General features: G+C 38.9%; 1 protein-coding gene across 5 annotated transcripts in view; it reads left to right on the forward strand.

Moving 5' to 3' along the window:
- The window catches only part of LOC134800141 (homeobox protein cut), a 182,567-nt gene that overhangs the window by 161,262 nt on the left and 7,541 nt on the right, over positions 1-13,764 (forward strand). For all 5 annotated transcript variants that reach the window (XM_063772607.1, XM_063772609.1, XM_063772611.1 and 2 more), the window contains 2 exons: positions 2,280-2,410; positions 2,643-3,143. In XM_063772607.1, the coding sequence (XP_063628677.1) occupies positions 2,280-2,410; positions 2,643-3,143 (632 nt within the window). The remainder of the gene's footprint in view (positions 1-2,279; positions 2,411-2,642; positions 3,144-13,764) is intronic.

Genomic DNA, 13,764 nt, shown 5'->3' on the forward strand with positions numbered 1-13,764 from the left:
CAGCCAATCATTTGCACAAACTTAAAAATTAACCTAAAAACATTCAATTTTATATCGATCTTAATATTGAGGTAAGTATATAAATAAATATTTAGTGCTCAAAAGTTTGAGGTCGACTCCACAGCACTGTTGTCCTTAAACTCAGTATCGCGTCACCCACTCCAGTGTGTCATCGAGGGCCCGTCGTTAAACGGAACAAACTTCGTCATTACCTATTGACTACGTCATAAATTTAGTCACTAAAACGACGAAGGCTGGAGATGATTAGCGAAAGTTTATAGAAATTTGTGTAAAATTGAAAATTGTACAAGTAAAAGTTATTTTATGGTGTAAACACGGCCTTAGGTACTTATGTGTTTTGTTTATATTTGCTAATGAACACTTTATCGTACGTAGTACGTAGTGAATTTAATATTTTTGACACGGTAGTAATACCTAATGTAATCACTACACTTTATAAAACAAAGTCCCCCGCCTTTCTGTCTGTATGTATGTTTCTTCTCGATAAATTCAAAGACTACTGAACGGATTTTCATGCGGTTTTCACCTATTAATAGAGTGGTTCTTGAGGAAGGTTTAGGTGTATAATTTGTTAACCCGTACGAAGCCGGGGCGGGTCGCCAGTAGCAAATATAACCAATAACTCAACCTACATAGTTCTGATCACAAAACACCTTTAAACCCGACCAACGCCGAATAAAAAGATTTGATTTTTATTACACATTTAAAATATTTATTACTCGAATGAATGAATGAACTTTACACCAACTTAATACAGTCAAATATATTTTATTAATAATAAATAGTTTAAGTATATCTAAATATTCCGCCTTAATAACACCTTGCTCATAATTTAAGATAATATAGTAGGTACTAGGCGCTCATAAGTCGGAAGGTGCAATCCCGAACTAATCGTGCCCCCAATCGACCTGACGCCAAATCACAAACACCTCTAAACTCGACCAACATAACTTAACCTGCAATTCTATAACAGCTATACCGAATCGGAGGCCAAAGAAAGTGTACTGTTGCGAATATTCCCCGCTTCACACCTCCACAATGTACCTTAATTACAATTTAATATATCACCAATTAGATCCCGATCGGTGCACACGACCGAATAGAGAAGACACAACCCCCCTTGTAACGACTGAAGCTGTATAACTTCCTAGTTTTAGCGCGTTGTATCAATATGGTTCATTATGACGTGAATTGTGGAGGTCTCCCGACGACAGTTAGCAGGTGAACGGACTAAACGTCTCATTTCTATACATTTTGTATGAAAGTGCTTTGATTTCAGCGCTTTGAACTTTGTCTTTAGTTGTGAGGTTAATAGTTGATCGCTTCGGAGTTTGAGTAAGATTTTGTAAATAAGTTGAAGTTACGTTTCGTGAAAGTTTTTAGCAATTCTTTAGAAGAAAGCTTAAGCTAGACAAAATTGCGTACAATATGCATCAGTTAGGTGCTTTAACCTTTTTGTCACCAGTACATGTCGTGCGTGCGCGTGTGGGCGCCACAACTTGGTATCTTATACCTACGGGTTATTTCCGTGTAATTTTTGACATGGCGCTGATGACACTTATTACTTCATTGACATGACGGCGAAAAGGTTAAACAACTTTCATACACGTCAAATTTCATTCTTAATAAGGCTTGAAAATTCACAATCAATATTCCACAATATAATATGAAGTAGGAGTAGGAGCTGCGATAAAATGTGATTATCGCCATCTTGGAGGGTTCAATCTCAATAAATTCATGAAAGGCATTGCCAATAAGGGCACATCCTATTAATTACAATACTTAATTAATTCACCTAAAATGGTTTTAATCAATTCGTGTGCTCGATTTATTAAGGTGATGCTGACCCTATCTTAATTATGCCATCGGCTCTAAAGGTATTTTAGGATAATTCACCCTTTATTGGTTACTTTGATATTTTGAACGTAAATTCGTCGTGAAGGTATTTTGTAATTTTTAATTATTTGAGATAGAATGGGTTTATGGGATATTAAGATGAAATAGTCGCTGCTCTAAAAGGCTTTAATATGCTTGATAGGCTCTTAAAATCACATTCGGCGGGAATTAAAGAATTTCAGAAATTCTTCAAAAAAATGGTTTTCAACTCTGATAAAGACAATGACAGTACTACTAATGAACTGTGTTGTGTAGTTCTAAAAACTGGACGCATTTAGAGCGCAAATTCAAGGAAGAGTTTTTTTTTATAATTATGTTGATGTTTGATAACAGAGTATGTTACGTTTTTTTCTTTGTTACAGCATGCTCCGGTCCATGGACCTCCGAGACTCCGCCGAACGAGCTGAACGCAAGCCGGAGCCCCTCAGGTCGCCCGCCGCGCCTGCGCGGGACGACGAGGAGCGCGAGCGCAGCAGCGAACGACGCGAGACAGGTGAGACTCCTATACTACTCTTATACGACCAGTCCCTGAGCAAAATGGTTTAGTTGAGAGATTTAATAGAACTCGGGTGGAAGTCGTATAAAGGTAGTTTACAAGCAAACGTGTCCGTAGCTAGTGAGTGTTCGCTTGCTGGGAACGTAGTTCCGTCTCGCAGAGGCAGGACCACGTGGGCCTAGGATCCGCGACTCCCCCCCTTTCCCTCCCTGACTGAGCTCTGTGACAGGTGGCGAGGAGTGGAGCACGCCGCCGCTCAACAACAACACGACGCACCACAACAACAACCCGCCGCTGCCGCTGCCGCCGCCGAGCCCGTTCCGCTTCGAAGAGCACCGCCCTTACAGATTCGCTGACGACATGGGACCTTTACCTCCAGGCGCGCTCGTTGGACGTCTCGGAGATTCTCTTATACCTAAAGGCGATCCTATGGAAGCGAGACTACAAGAGATGCTAAGATATAACATGGACAAATACGCAAACACAAATCTAGACACGCTCCACATCTCACGAAGAGTGCGGGAATTACTCTCCGTGCACAATATCGGACAGAGACTGTTTGCTAAATATGTGCTGGGGCTCTCACAAGGGACGGTGTCGGAGCTGCTCTCGAAGCCCAAGCCGTGGGACAAGCTGACGGAGAAGGGGCGCGACTCGTACCGGAAGATGCACGCGTGGGCCTGTGATGAGGCGGCCGTGATGCTGCTCAAGTCCCTCATTCCAAAGAAAGGTACTTGATGTTTATATTGTTGACAAGTTTAATAATTACTAGCTTTAAAAAAGCGGTATGTAGATATAAAGTATCAAATCATTTGAGCACTATTAAATATGTTATACTGCTGTAAACAAGTTCACTGCTTAAAGACTCGTTAAAAATATTAGTAATTATTAAACTTGTTTGTTGTTTGGCTTACTTTAAAAACCAATTCGAATTACAAACGCTGACCATGCGAATTCCAAATTTAAATTCCGAACGTATGGCCAGTGTTTATAAGGCTAGATAGATATGAGCTTTCCATGTAGCCAGTGTTATAATAAGACTAGGTATACATCAGCGTGGCCTCGAAAACTTGCGTGATAAATGCAGTCTAGTTGTCAACTCTTGCATGTTTCGGGACCCATCATTCCGCCCCCTTAGCGCAATCTTCCGAACGGTTTGGCACGATATCAGGCTTGTCGAGCCACCTGACAATAGGGATCATCAATCACAGCGTTTAAACTCTCTACACAAAAACAAAAGCTTTAGCGACCTATAGATTTATTTATATGCACTTACAGTCATTTTTCGGAATGATTGGTCAACCGCACTTTTAGGTTAACTTTTTATTTTTTTGTTTTTGTTTTCCTAACCCTGTCCTTGGTCCCCTCCCGTCGCGTGACACTATAGCGGAAAGATCTGAACTGCCCCCACCCTAACGGGGTGAGGGGGTGGACTAAATAGATATGGTCAAGCGAGCACGCCGCGCCGGGAACTGCATCCTCCCGGGGTGTCGCTGACTTCGATTTATTGTTTTAATACGTGTTTCTTTTGTTAATGATGTCCGCCATTTTGTTTTTTGTTTTAATTGTCACATTATCGATTGACTCGGAAAGTAAGCGGACACGTCTCTAGCTTCGGTCTTACCCGTTTCTTGTAAAAAGGTTTGCTTTTATTTCATCCCTTTAAAATTTATTTCACGACGGCCTGACGTTGCATTTTTGCTTAGCTCAGCTTTAAACTAAAGGAGATATTTAACAAAGTAGAAAACACTTTGAATTTCGATATTCGAACTTCCGACGATAACTTTTTAAACAACATAAACAAACTACACTTTCATAACATTAGTGATGCGACACAAACACAGTTTACGATTCGTGAAAAAATCGGTACCGTCGAACACTCGGTGCATGACAAGTAGCATAAGACGGTACGTACAAACGCGTAATTTGCAAATCCACGGCATAAACGTCGTGTGAACGTCGCGTTTCGCAACATTACGTACAGTCCTGTCCACAGTCCACACGTGGGAACGAGGAAACGGCAAATGACATGGTATTGAGCAATCACGGTACAGGCCGCCCTATTGTATGGAGTGAATAGGAAACTTTAATTTGAGGATTTGCGAAAATAGGGCATACCTAGTTGGCAAGACTTAAGTAGACATATAATGGAGTTAAGGATACGTGCTTTTATGTCAAGTGATCACTGAATTACTAGGTACTTGATACAAGTTAGGTTCCTGTTTGAATCCCCTTCAATTTTCAAAGAATTCTAAGATATTTGTTTAGTCTTACCATAAATTAACCTCTTTAAAAAACTTTTTTTCACTATGAGTGAAAGTTAGATGATCATAAAAAAGCGTTTAATAACTAAGTAGGTAATAGTTAAATGCAATTTTTTCATTCTGAAAATGCATCTTAATCCAGTTTAGTAATATAATCCAGGACTACAAATTCACTGAAATGTCTACGACATTGCACCTTTTACTTCACTATGTAAGTCAGAGAATATCCAATAAACACTTCTCATAGCTCGCCGTCTATAAATCATTGCATAAAATACTAGCGTATCTGTGGCATTGTTCCCACGCCGCTGATGTGTATGTGTGTCTGTAACCAGCTCATTAATGGCCGACAACGGACACTAAACGACTATTCGATGATATTACACTAACGGAACAAGGCCCGCCCAAGTACGCCGTGGAATTGTACAAATTACCGCTTTCCTCCGAGGAAAAATAAGCATTGAAATAACCAGTACTTTTCTGAAACTGAAAAGTGAAATGTCGCTGCGAAATGCCGAAGCTCAAGTAGGAGAAATGCAGCAAGCGTAATTGTATTGCTGAATAGAAATGAAAAATGAAAGCATAATCCGGAAAAATGCAAATCAAAAACCGATAACGCCATTTAAATTCCTAAACCTCAATAAAAACCGTACAATTACGCGGCAAATAAGAAGACCGTAACCCTTCGGAATTATCTGAAATTCAATCTATTTGAGTCCATCCCTATCGATGCGGACAAAGGCTAATGCACACGGCGCTATTGTCTCCGCAGATTTATACCTCGTCCTTTGTCATTAATGTGTACACTGCTTTACAACGCGTTCTTTTTGATTCTTTCGGATCCCGTCTCTGTTTGCTCGCTCTGCGCGACTTTGTCTTTTCTAAATTTGAAAAATGAATTGAAAGCCGTGGACAGCGCGCTTTTGGTCACTTTTTCACGAGTCAACTCCTTTATTTAGGCATTTTTAAAGACCAAAAACCGGAACTTAACGTATTACGTTTCAAGTTTTATTATAATAGTCCACTTAAACGGAATAGCCTGTAAAGTGCTACTGGAAAAATTATATTACAATCTACCCTCATCAATTTTACACTCGCAACGGTGAATAAATAAAAACATACCATAATAGAACCCCACGTGTGCCATAGACAATAAAACCAATTACAATGTTACCTTGCCTCACAATTTGTTATCGCACCAAGACGTTAAATCGTAAAAAAACGCCATATTAATTACCAGGGAAGGCGGGATTTGCCATGCGCTATCAACCTTTATTAACGTTTTTATTAAACTGCAGACATGAACCTTGCAACACTTATCTTTAACTAGCAATACTGGCTTGTTTGAAAAAAAAACCGTGAAAGTAGCTGTCAATTTCGAAAATAGAATTTCATCGTCCGTCACTAGTGATGCGGTTTCCGACCGATTTATCTAGTGTCGTGACTGAGAACCATATCCGGATGAGGACTGACGAATAAATCGGTAACCTATCAACGTATATCAGTGGCGATTCGGTCCCGAGAATATAAAAATCCACTTTTTTTCACGGCCATTAAGCTTCGGTGTAGGTTAACCACATATTATTTATTCGAGTAATCTATCGGTCCAATTAAGTGTAGTTATGGCGGCGCTAATAATTGTTCTTATTACTGGTAACACGCTTCAGTGATGAGATCCGGCCAACTTTATTTTGCACTCACCAAATAATATTCCATTATAAATTACTCCTTATGATAAGCTGCAAAAAATATACAATAACATGTACTATTTATTTTAGTAGATCAATAATAAACAGTTTATTTTAATTACCTACTGCCTAACGGATCTAAACTAATAAAACGTAACTGGCAAATATCATTTGAAAAACGAACACGAATAGTGTTGGAGCACGTTCAAATTTGGAACGTTTGCTCAAAGTTGGGCATGTTCAGAAACGCGTGAAAATCTATTTTCAATGGCCACTATCGGACGGTGCAGGCTAAGGCTTTACGCTCGAAGTTGTGTCCTCGATGCTCTTAAACCGTCGCTTAGTTTAACGCTAAGCAAATTTTAATATTCAATTGAGCTTTCGAGCGGTTAAACGTTTCAACGAATCGGAGCTTGATTGCATGGAAATTATATTCAAGGACCGTTCTTGCACACGACTTTTACTATTAATCACTCTTTTCTATCAAGAAAAAAACCCTTACTATGAGAAAAAAAAGCAAGAAACTGAGCTGTAATTAATAAGGGTTAATAAAGCGATCTTGTACATACATGCTATAGGTTTAATTTCATCAATGGAAAGGCACGTTCAAAACTCGCTGTCGGAACGTTTTAAACTGTTAAGTTGGTAACTCTGCAAGTGTGTTAGCTCACACGGAGTGGACGCAAATGGCTTCTAAACTCGAAGCAAATTTGAATTGATATAGATTCTACGGTCGTTGTTGGCCAGCGACAAAACTTTGCCAGTATAAAACAACGTGTAAAACAATGATTAAGGTTATTTAAAATTGTTAGCATGTTAAAATGAAACTCAATGGTTAAGCAGTAAATTAACCCAATGTATACCCAGAGTTGCCAGCAGGGGCGTGTCAACACCTCCCGCAGTCAACGGGGTCAATTCCTCATAAATCATAAAGTTTAAAACAAACACGAAAATCCAGCGAACGCTGATAATCACATAATAATTACCCGATCGAATGTGCCGGCCATTACGGGCCCTGGCGAAAGTTCCCAACTTCTAACGTGCTACCGAATCGGTAATTTTGGGGAAACCGATAACTTTTTAGGCCGTCGCGTCACTAGCTGTTACCAATATATTACAATAAGCAATTTATTTTAAACTGTTCGTTTTTCGAATTCATTTCCATATGTATAAATATAGACGGTCAAGCAAATCTTGTCAGTAGAAAAAAGCGCGAAATTCAAATTTTCTATGCGGCGATATCCTTTCGCACCTACATTTTTCAAATTTGCCGCCTTTTTCTACTGACAAGATCTGCTTGACCCAGTATAAGAACGCTTGCTTTGAATGCGATACGCCTCTGCGCGCCATCTACCGGCGAGTGGCAGAATTAAACTAGTGCAATTTAAGCATATTCTAGACTAAACGAAACAGGAAGTGCGACTTTCAGGCGGCCATAATTGAATGCATCAAACACATACATTTATGAAATTACAATGACTGAGACTCGGACTTAATTTACGACGCAATTATTAGTATTATTACAAGGCGCATTCCGGTAAAAATCACCGGAGCCACTTAGAAAGCGGCTGAAAAACTAAATAGCCGTTTAAGAGTGTTTACTCCGAAGTCGAAAAAAGGGGGGAATATTTCGGTATGCGCGCAACAATGTGCGCGTAACGCCATCTGTCGACAAGCGGCCGCGCTAGGCAGGGGTCAAGGAATTATGCCCCGCGGAATGTCGCCGCCGGCGGGGCCTTTGAAGGGTTCCGACGAAGCAATCAGGCCTCTTTAAGGGCATATTTATGATTATAATACCGTGTCTCATTATATACTTTATGATTTTATACCGAACAGTAATTGTAATTGCTTACGAGTGCGAGCGAGAGCCCTAATCCGCGTAAATTCGAAGATAATTACGACATTACGTCTTAATTCAGGTAGTTTTATTTGTATTTAAATTAACTTTGGTTCTACAAAACTGCCCTTCAGCTACTAACGAAGAATAATCTCTTGCTTTGATTGTTAATTATTGTTAATTCATGACTAAACGATTAATAATATTAATGTTAAATTTTGTTTAAAGCTTTTTATTTAAATACCCTACATTTTGGGGAAATTGGTGTAGCATATTTTTTTTATTAATTTTAGGGCACTTACCTGAATATCATCATCTCTTGCTTTCCTACGAAACAATAGGTATTGCAAAAACTCATTTAGCTGACTGACTTTATACATGTTTTCAAGTATTTCAGGCACTGTAGCCTGTTGACCCAGCAATATACAGTGTAAAGTGACTTATCAATGTCACATTTTGTAATCCGGCCTATTAGTCACTGTAACAATAAAATAGTCCATGCTTCCTGTGACTAAACTATTAAAGTGTTACCAGAATAGCGATCAATTAAACTATCACGCCATCTACATTTCAGCGCTGGCAACATGCAGTTTACGCTCAAACAAATGTCACCGGTTTACAGTTGTTTCGCCATTCGGACAGGAATAGACAATCGTTTTGTTCCTAAAGGTGCATTAATTGTTGAGGAAAATCCAGAGATAATATTATTATGTTTTGTTCCGATTTGTATTTACAATTAAAGCTTCTACAGACGTTGCAACAAATGTCATGCGATTTAACGAATTCAGTCGATCAATCAGATGCCGCAATGTATTGCAAATCGTATGCGCTTATCGGTGACGTTTGGAGAAGCCATTACAAATTTGGCTCTATTTTAAATATTTAGTTTCAAGTTTTTAATAACTTGTAGTATCCGAACGGTCAAAAACACATATTTGTAAAAACATATAACATGCTAACATGTTGTAAACGAAAGCGAAATGAATTTATCGCTCAGCTAAATTGCAATAATTTAGCGCATCTTATTTTAGTTTGTTTGTAATTTCAGTTGCTGTTAAACTAATTGTGTTGAGGCCGACGCCAGACTTTATTTATTAATCGTAAAATTGTTTTTAATATAAACTTTGCCAGAATATAAACTATGGAAATATAAATAAAATCGATTGACATCATCGATTCATCCGACCGGTAGCATACCAGTTTAAAATTAACACATAAGAAAAATCTATACCTAAGCGGCACACCAAGAAAAAGTAGCTAATAGGTACCAACAATATAGCTATTTCAAAAAAGGTAATCCATAAATGTATATCCTACTTTTATTTCCTCTTTTATCGAGTTCACACGTCGATTGACACGGCGTTTTTACAAACAAAGTCGAACAGCAGTGTATTTATACGATTTATTTAATTTTATTGACACAACTCCCGCACGCGATGGTGAACGTTAAGGGACGTGAAACGGAACGCAACTTTTCACACAAATATAGGCAGGAAACAATCACTGTCAATCATTAAAAATTATGTCTCATTTTTAATTCCAAGAAGTATTGCTTCAAATTCGAAATTCTAATACTTATTTCTTAAGTCTCATTCATAAGTCTGACTCTTCTATGTTGTCGTATTCTCATTTTTTCAAGTGGCATTAAACAATATCGAAAAGTGTCCCGATAAATTGCCGCAAAGCCGCTAAAAAGCGATAAAAAGGGCATTCTCATTATGTTATTCTCGTTATTAGCGGCCGGCAATTATTCGAATAAAGCCGAGTCGTCGTAAAAGCGTCGACGCATCCGTCACCCGCCCACGCGCGATCGCTTTCGACTCGATTTCGCGATTATCGAAAAACAACATAAAATTAGCCATATAGCACCTTTAACGAATTTTTATAAATTGAACTTTAAAGTTTGAGAGAAAAGACCGTTGACACGCGCACAACGACATTGCGACGACCGGATTACTTTTTACGAATTTTCAAATTTGAATTCTGCCATGATTAAGCGTGCTCATAAATAGAAGCTAATAAATGACTTCAACATTTTTGAGACGTTTTATTCACTCTAATAATGACTTTCTCAGTAATCTATCTATCCAATCTAATATAAATTAGTTGATGTACGGTCCAATTCTGCCGTGTATCGATTTGTGACAAAGAAAAACGGAACGCAACATTCGCGCGCGAATCGCCATCTTGTTTACATCTAAACAGCAAAGTTTAATATGAATTTAAGTGCATCGTGACATATTATTCCTTCAAATTAATTACTCGGGTTTCCTTTGCGTATAACTCAGGCATCTGTCCGGCAAGACGGCATGTTTAACATGTCACTACGTCGCGATTTGTGGACGCCATTTTATATCTCCTTGCATAATTAGTAAAGATTAATGTGGGCTGTGGCGAGGCGTTGTTCCACAGTGAATTAGGGTTTATCCGTCCGTTGATGAACTAGAACTGTTTCTCTATTAATAGAGTTAATTGTCATGTTTATTCAGAGCACTTAGGAGTATTATGGGCAGCGAATAACTGCTAGTTAAGTTTAGTGTATACTTAAGTGGTTAGGCTATATCTTTAAATCTTATCTTATAATTATACCGCTGCTCGGTATTAACTACAAGTATTAAAGCATTTTATTGATTTATTGACTTTTCAAATTGCAGTTGAGTTACCATAAACAAAGTTTTTTTTTTTCACGCCAACAATTTTAAACAATAAAGTAGCGTTCACACGCTCGCGTGCCGCGCCGCTATCCATCGCGCAATCAATAAACGCCTATCGATGGTTTAATAACTGCCGAGACTGAAAAATTGCAGTAGCTAGTGATTAATTTAGGAAAACCCACTATATTGCAAATACTGGAGCAGTAATCGTAGAATTAATTAGCATACTTTAGTTGTGTACAAAAACTAAAATCTGTTGATTATTTCATCGATCATAGAAATCAGTGACCGAAAAAAAAACAAAAAAAGATAGGTTAAGGTTAGTCACAGGGAAACGGCGCCTAATCGAATAACCATTTCGCCACACACAAATCTATGGAATATCAATGGAAAAAGCCTGAAAACTAACAAAATCATCAATATCTGAGCTCTTTTTCCCTTTTCGTCTCCTGCACCGTACATGCATCAACGAATTACCGAAGCTGAGGCGTCTAACTGCGTTAGTACCTGAATTCGGTTATTTCGTTAAAAAACTTTGGTATCGTTAAAAGTTCCGGATCGGCCCCCAGGGCCCCAGTCGGGCATTGACTGAAGCGATTGTAACGGAAATTTCACATTTTCTGAAACTTTAAACATGTGTTAAGCTTTAACACTTTATTTTGGATCAAAATCGGTAAAATATGGAAAGTCTGCCTTAAAGTGGTCTCAGATGATTTGGAAGACATTTTAAATCGATATAATTATCATGGTAAACTTGAGATTTACACATTCACCCAGAAGCAAATGAAAAATCTTTTTTTTAATGGCACACATTGCGACTTTCACTATAAGTCAGATCTTGACAGCAAAGAATAAATGGGCAGTGCATTTTTAATGGCAAATTATTGTTCGAATAGTTGTACCTTCTAGTAACATTTAACTTAAAAATGGAAACATAATGCAGACGTGCCCGCCCGTCGCACTTGCAGTTTTAAATTGATTATCGGATCCAGTTAGGAACTACGGCGCACGGGGATTTTTGCGCTAAACGCGTTACCGGTAGTTGTAGCTGGCTGGTTTTATTTAAATTACGAATGATATTGTCTCTGGTGACTTATTTTTTCCATTCGGTGTTGTCAGCCAGTTTTGGAACGTTTCTTTTTACGTTTTTGGCAGTTAACCGAAATTGTATTCAGGTTCTCTATGAGGACTGTTTAATTTTATAGATCCCGTTATGCAGGGTAATAGTACAATGGTTTCTAAAAACAAGCATCATATCTGTAATCTGTGCAAATTCCAGAAATATTACAACGAAAATATAATCTAAACTTGATTTATTATTGTACTTGTTCTGTTAGTATTTGTGCTGTTATAAAAAATTTAATGCGACTGGCCCCCAGCGGCCCGAGTGTCCTCTACTTTTATTACACCTATAATATGAGAGAAAGCACCATCAAATTGTATTTAGAGTTTGTGTTGCAACATTCTGTAACGACGGATTCAAGTCAAGAACTCATCGCGATTCGAAAGTACTAACGTTAAACGGAACGCATCGAAGCTCAACCGAGTTCTTAAAAAGGCGCGAAAATAAAAATAAATTGGCGCACCAACTGACAGTTTGTTCTTTTTTCGATGCTCATACCGCCATAACTGTCAACTGCCGAACACCGGTTACTTGTACATCACTCAGCCTCTTGGAATCAATTGTGGTCGCTGCCCCCGGCCGCACGCGATACCGATCAACCGACCCTACGCACGCAACGTCGATACGCCGACGAGTCCGACAAAGGAAACATGCCAACCGAAACGGGAAACCGAATCTCCGTGTCTAAGCCTTACTATACACTTCCTGTAATTTCTGTGTTAGAGCGACGATTACTGATCGTCGCACGCAGATTCTCCTTTGTTTTCTTTTGGAAATATACGACGTTTGGCTACGGGTCAAATATGCTTGTAGATTTCACGTGACAGTGGAAATTAATAGGGTCACGGTACTCAGGACCGAGATGGACATGACATCAGACAACAGTCCGAGGTCCCAAATAATGAGACAAGCATTGACCTAGATAGCTTTAATGCACTATCTCGAACAATGTATTTAGTGCAGAAAATTAAAATAGAACGTTTGAGAAATTGCGATTATACGTGTCCCATTTGTACATTTCAGCGGTAACATTTAGCACCTAATTTTAGCGTCGGGGCTCATTTATGCAACTATTTCTTTTGCATTGAATTAACAATTCAAATGCGGCATTTTTTCCGCACCGGGCAACACTTTCGAGCGGCCGTGACGTCCGCGCGGACGCCGCGATGCAAATGAGATCGATCGCACGTGGCTACACCTCTCACCCCTTTCTTACAACTACCCCCACAATCTCGAACCTTTCCCGTTCGATTCCGCTAAAACTAAATTACTAACGAATACGAAACACTTTTTCACTGTGTCATGGTGACACGATAATTTAGGGCACCGCCTCCCCTTTAGTTTCCAAAGTCTCTGAATATTCATACGGCAATAGCAATCAATAACAGTTACAAAGAAATAGTTTTCGCGTGCGTGCACGCGATACTGTGTCGCATAAACAAATATATCACCTTTTTATATTATACCAGAATTATGGAATTGCTCGAATTTACACTTCGCCTTTGTCCCCCGCGGTCAGCGGCCATCAAACACTATCCGATAAATAAGGTTTCCGTGACCGGACGGCATTAATTGAGACCTCCTTTTTTAATTTTAAATATCCATCAAAAATGCACATCATAACGACTGGTAATAAAAGAGATCATAATCGGCCCATGCTTTATAGTCTCGAGCCGAGATAAGGGCTCGCTCGATAACTACCTAAATGATTGTAATTGAAGCGGCAGCCATCTTGAATAGCTTGTGCACAAGATGGCGCGATGCAGTTGACAGCCGCAGAGTTCA

The sequence above is a fragment of the Cydia splendana genome, chromosome 19 (genome assembly GCF_910591565.1).
Source record: "Cydia splendana chromosome 19, ilCydSple1.2, whole genome shotgun sequence".
In the NCBI taxonomy this organism is placed as follows: domain Eukaryota; kingdom Metazoa; phylum Arthropoda; class Insecta; order Lepidoptera; family Tortricidae; genus Cydia; species Cydia splendana.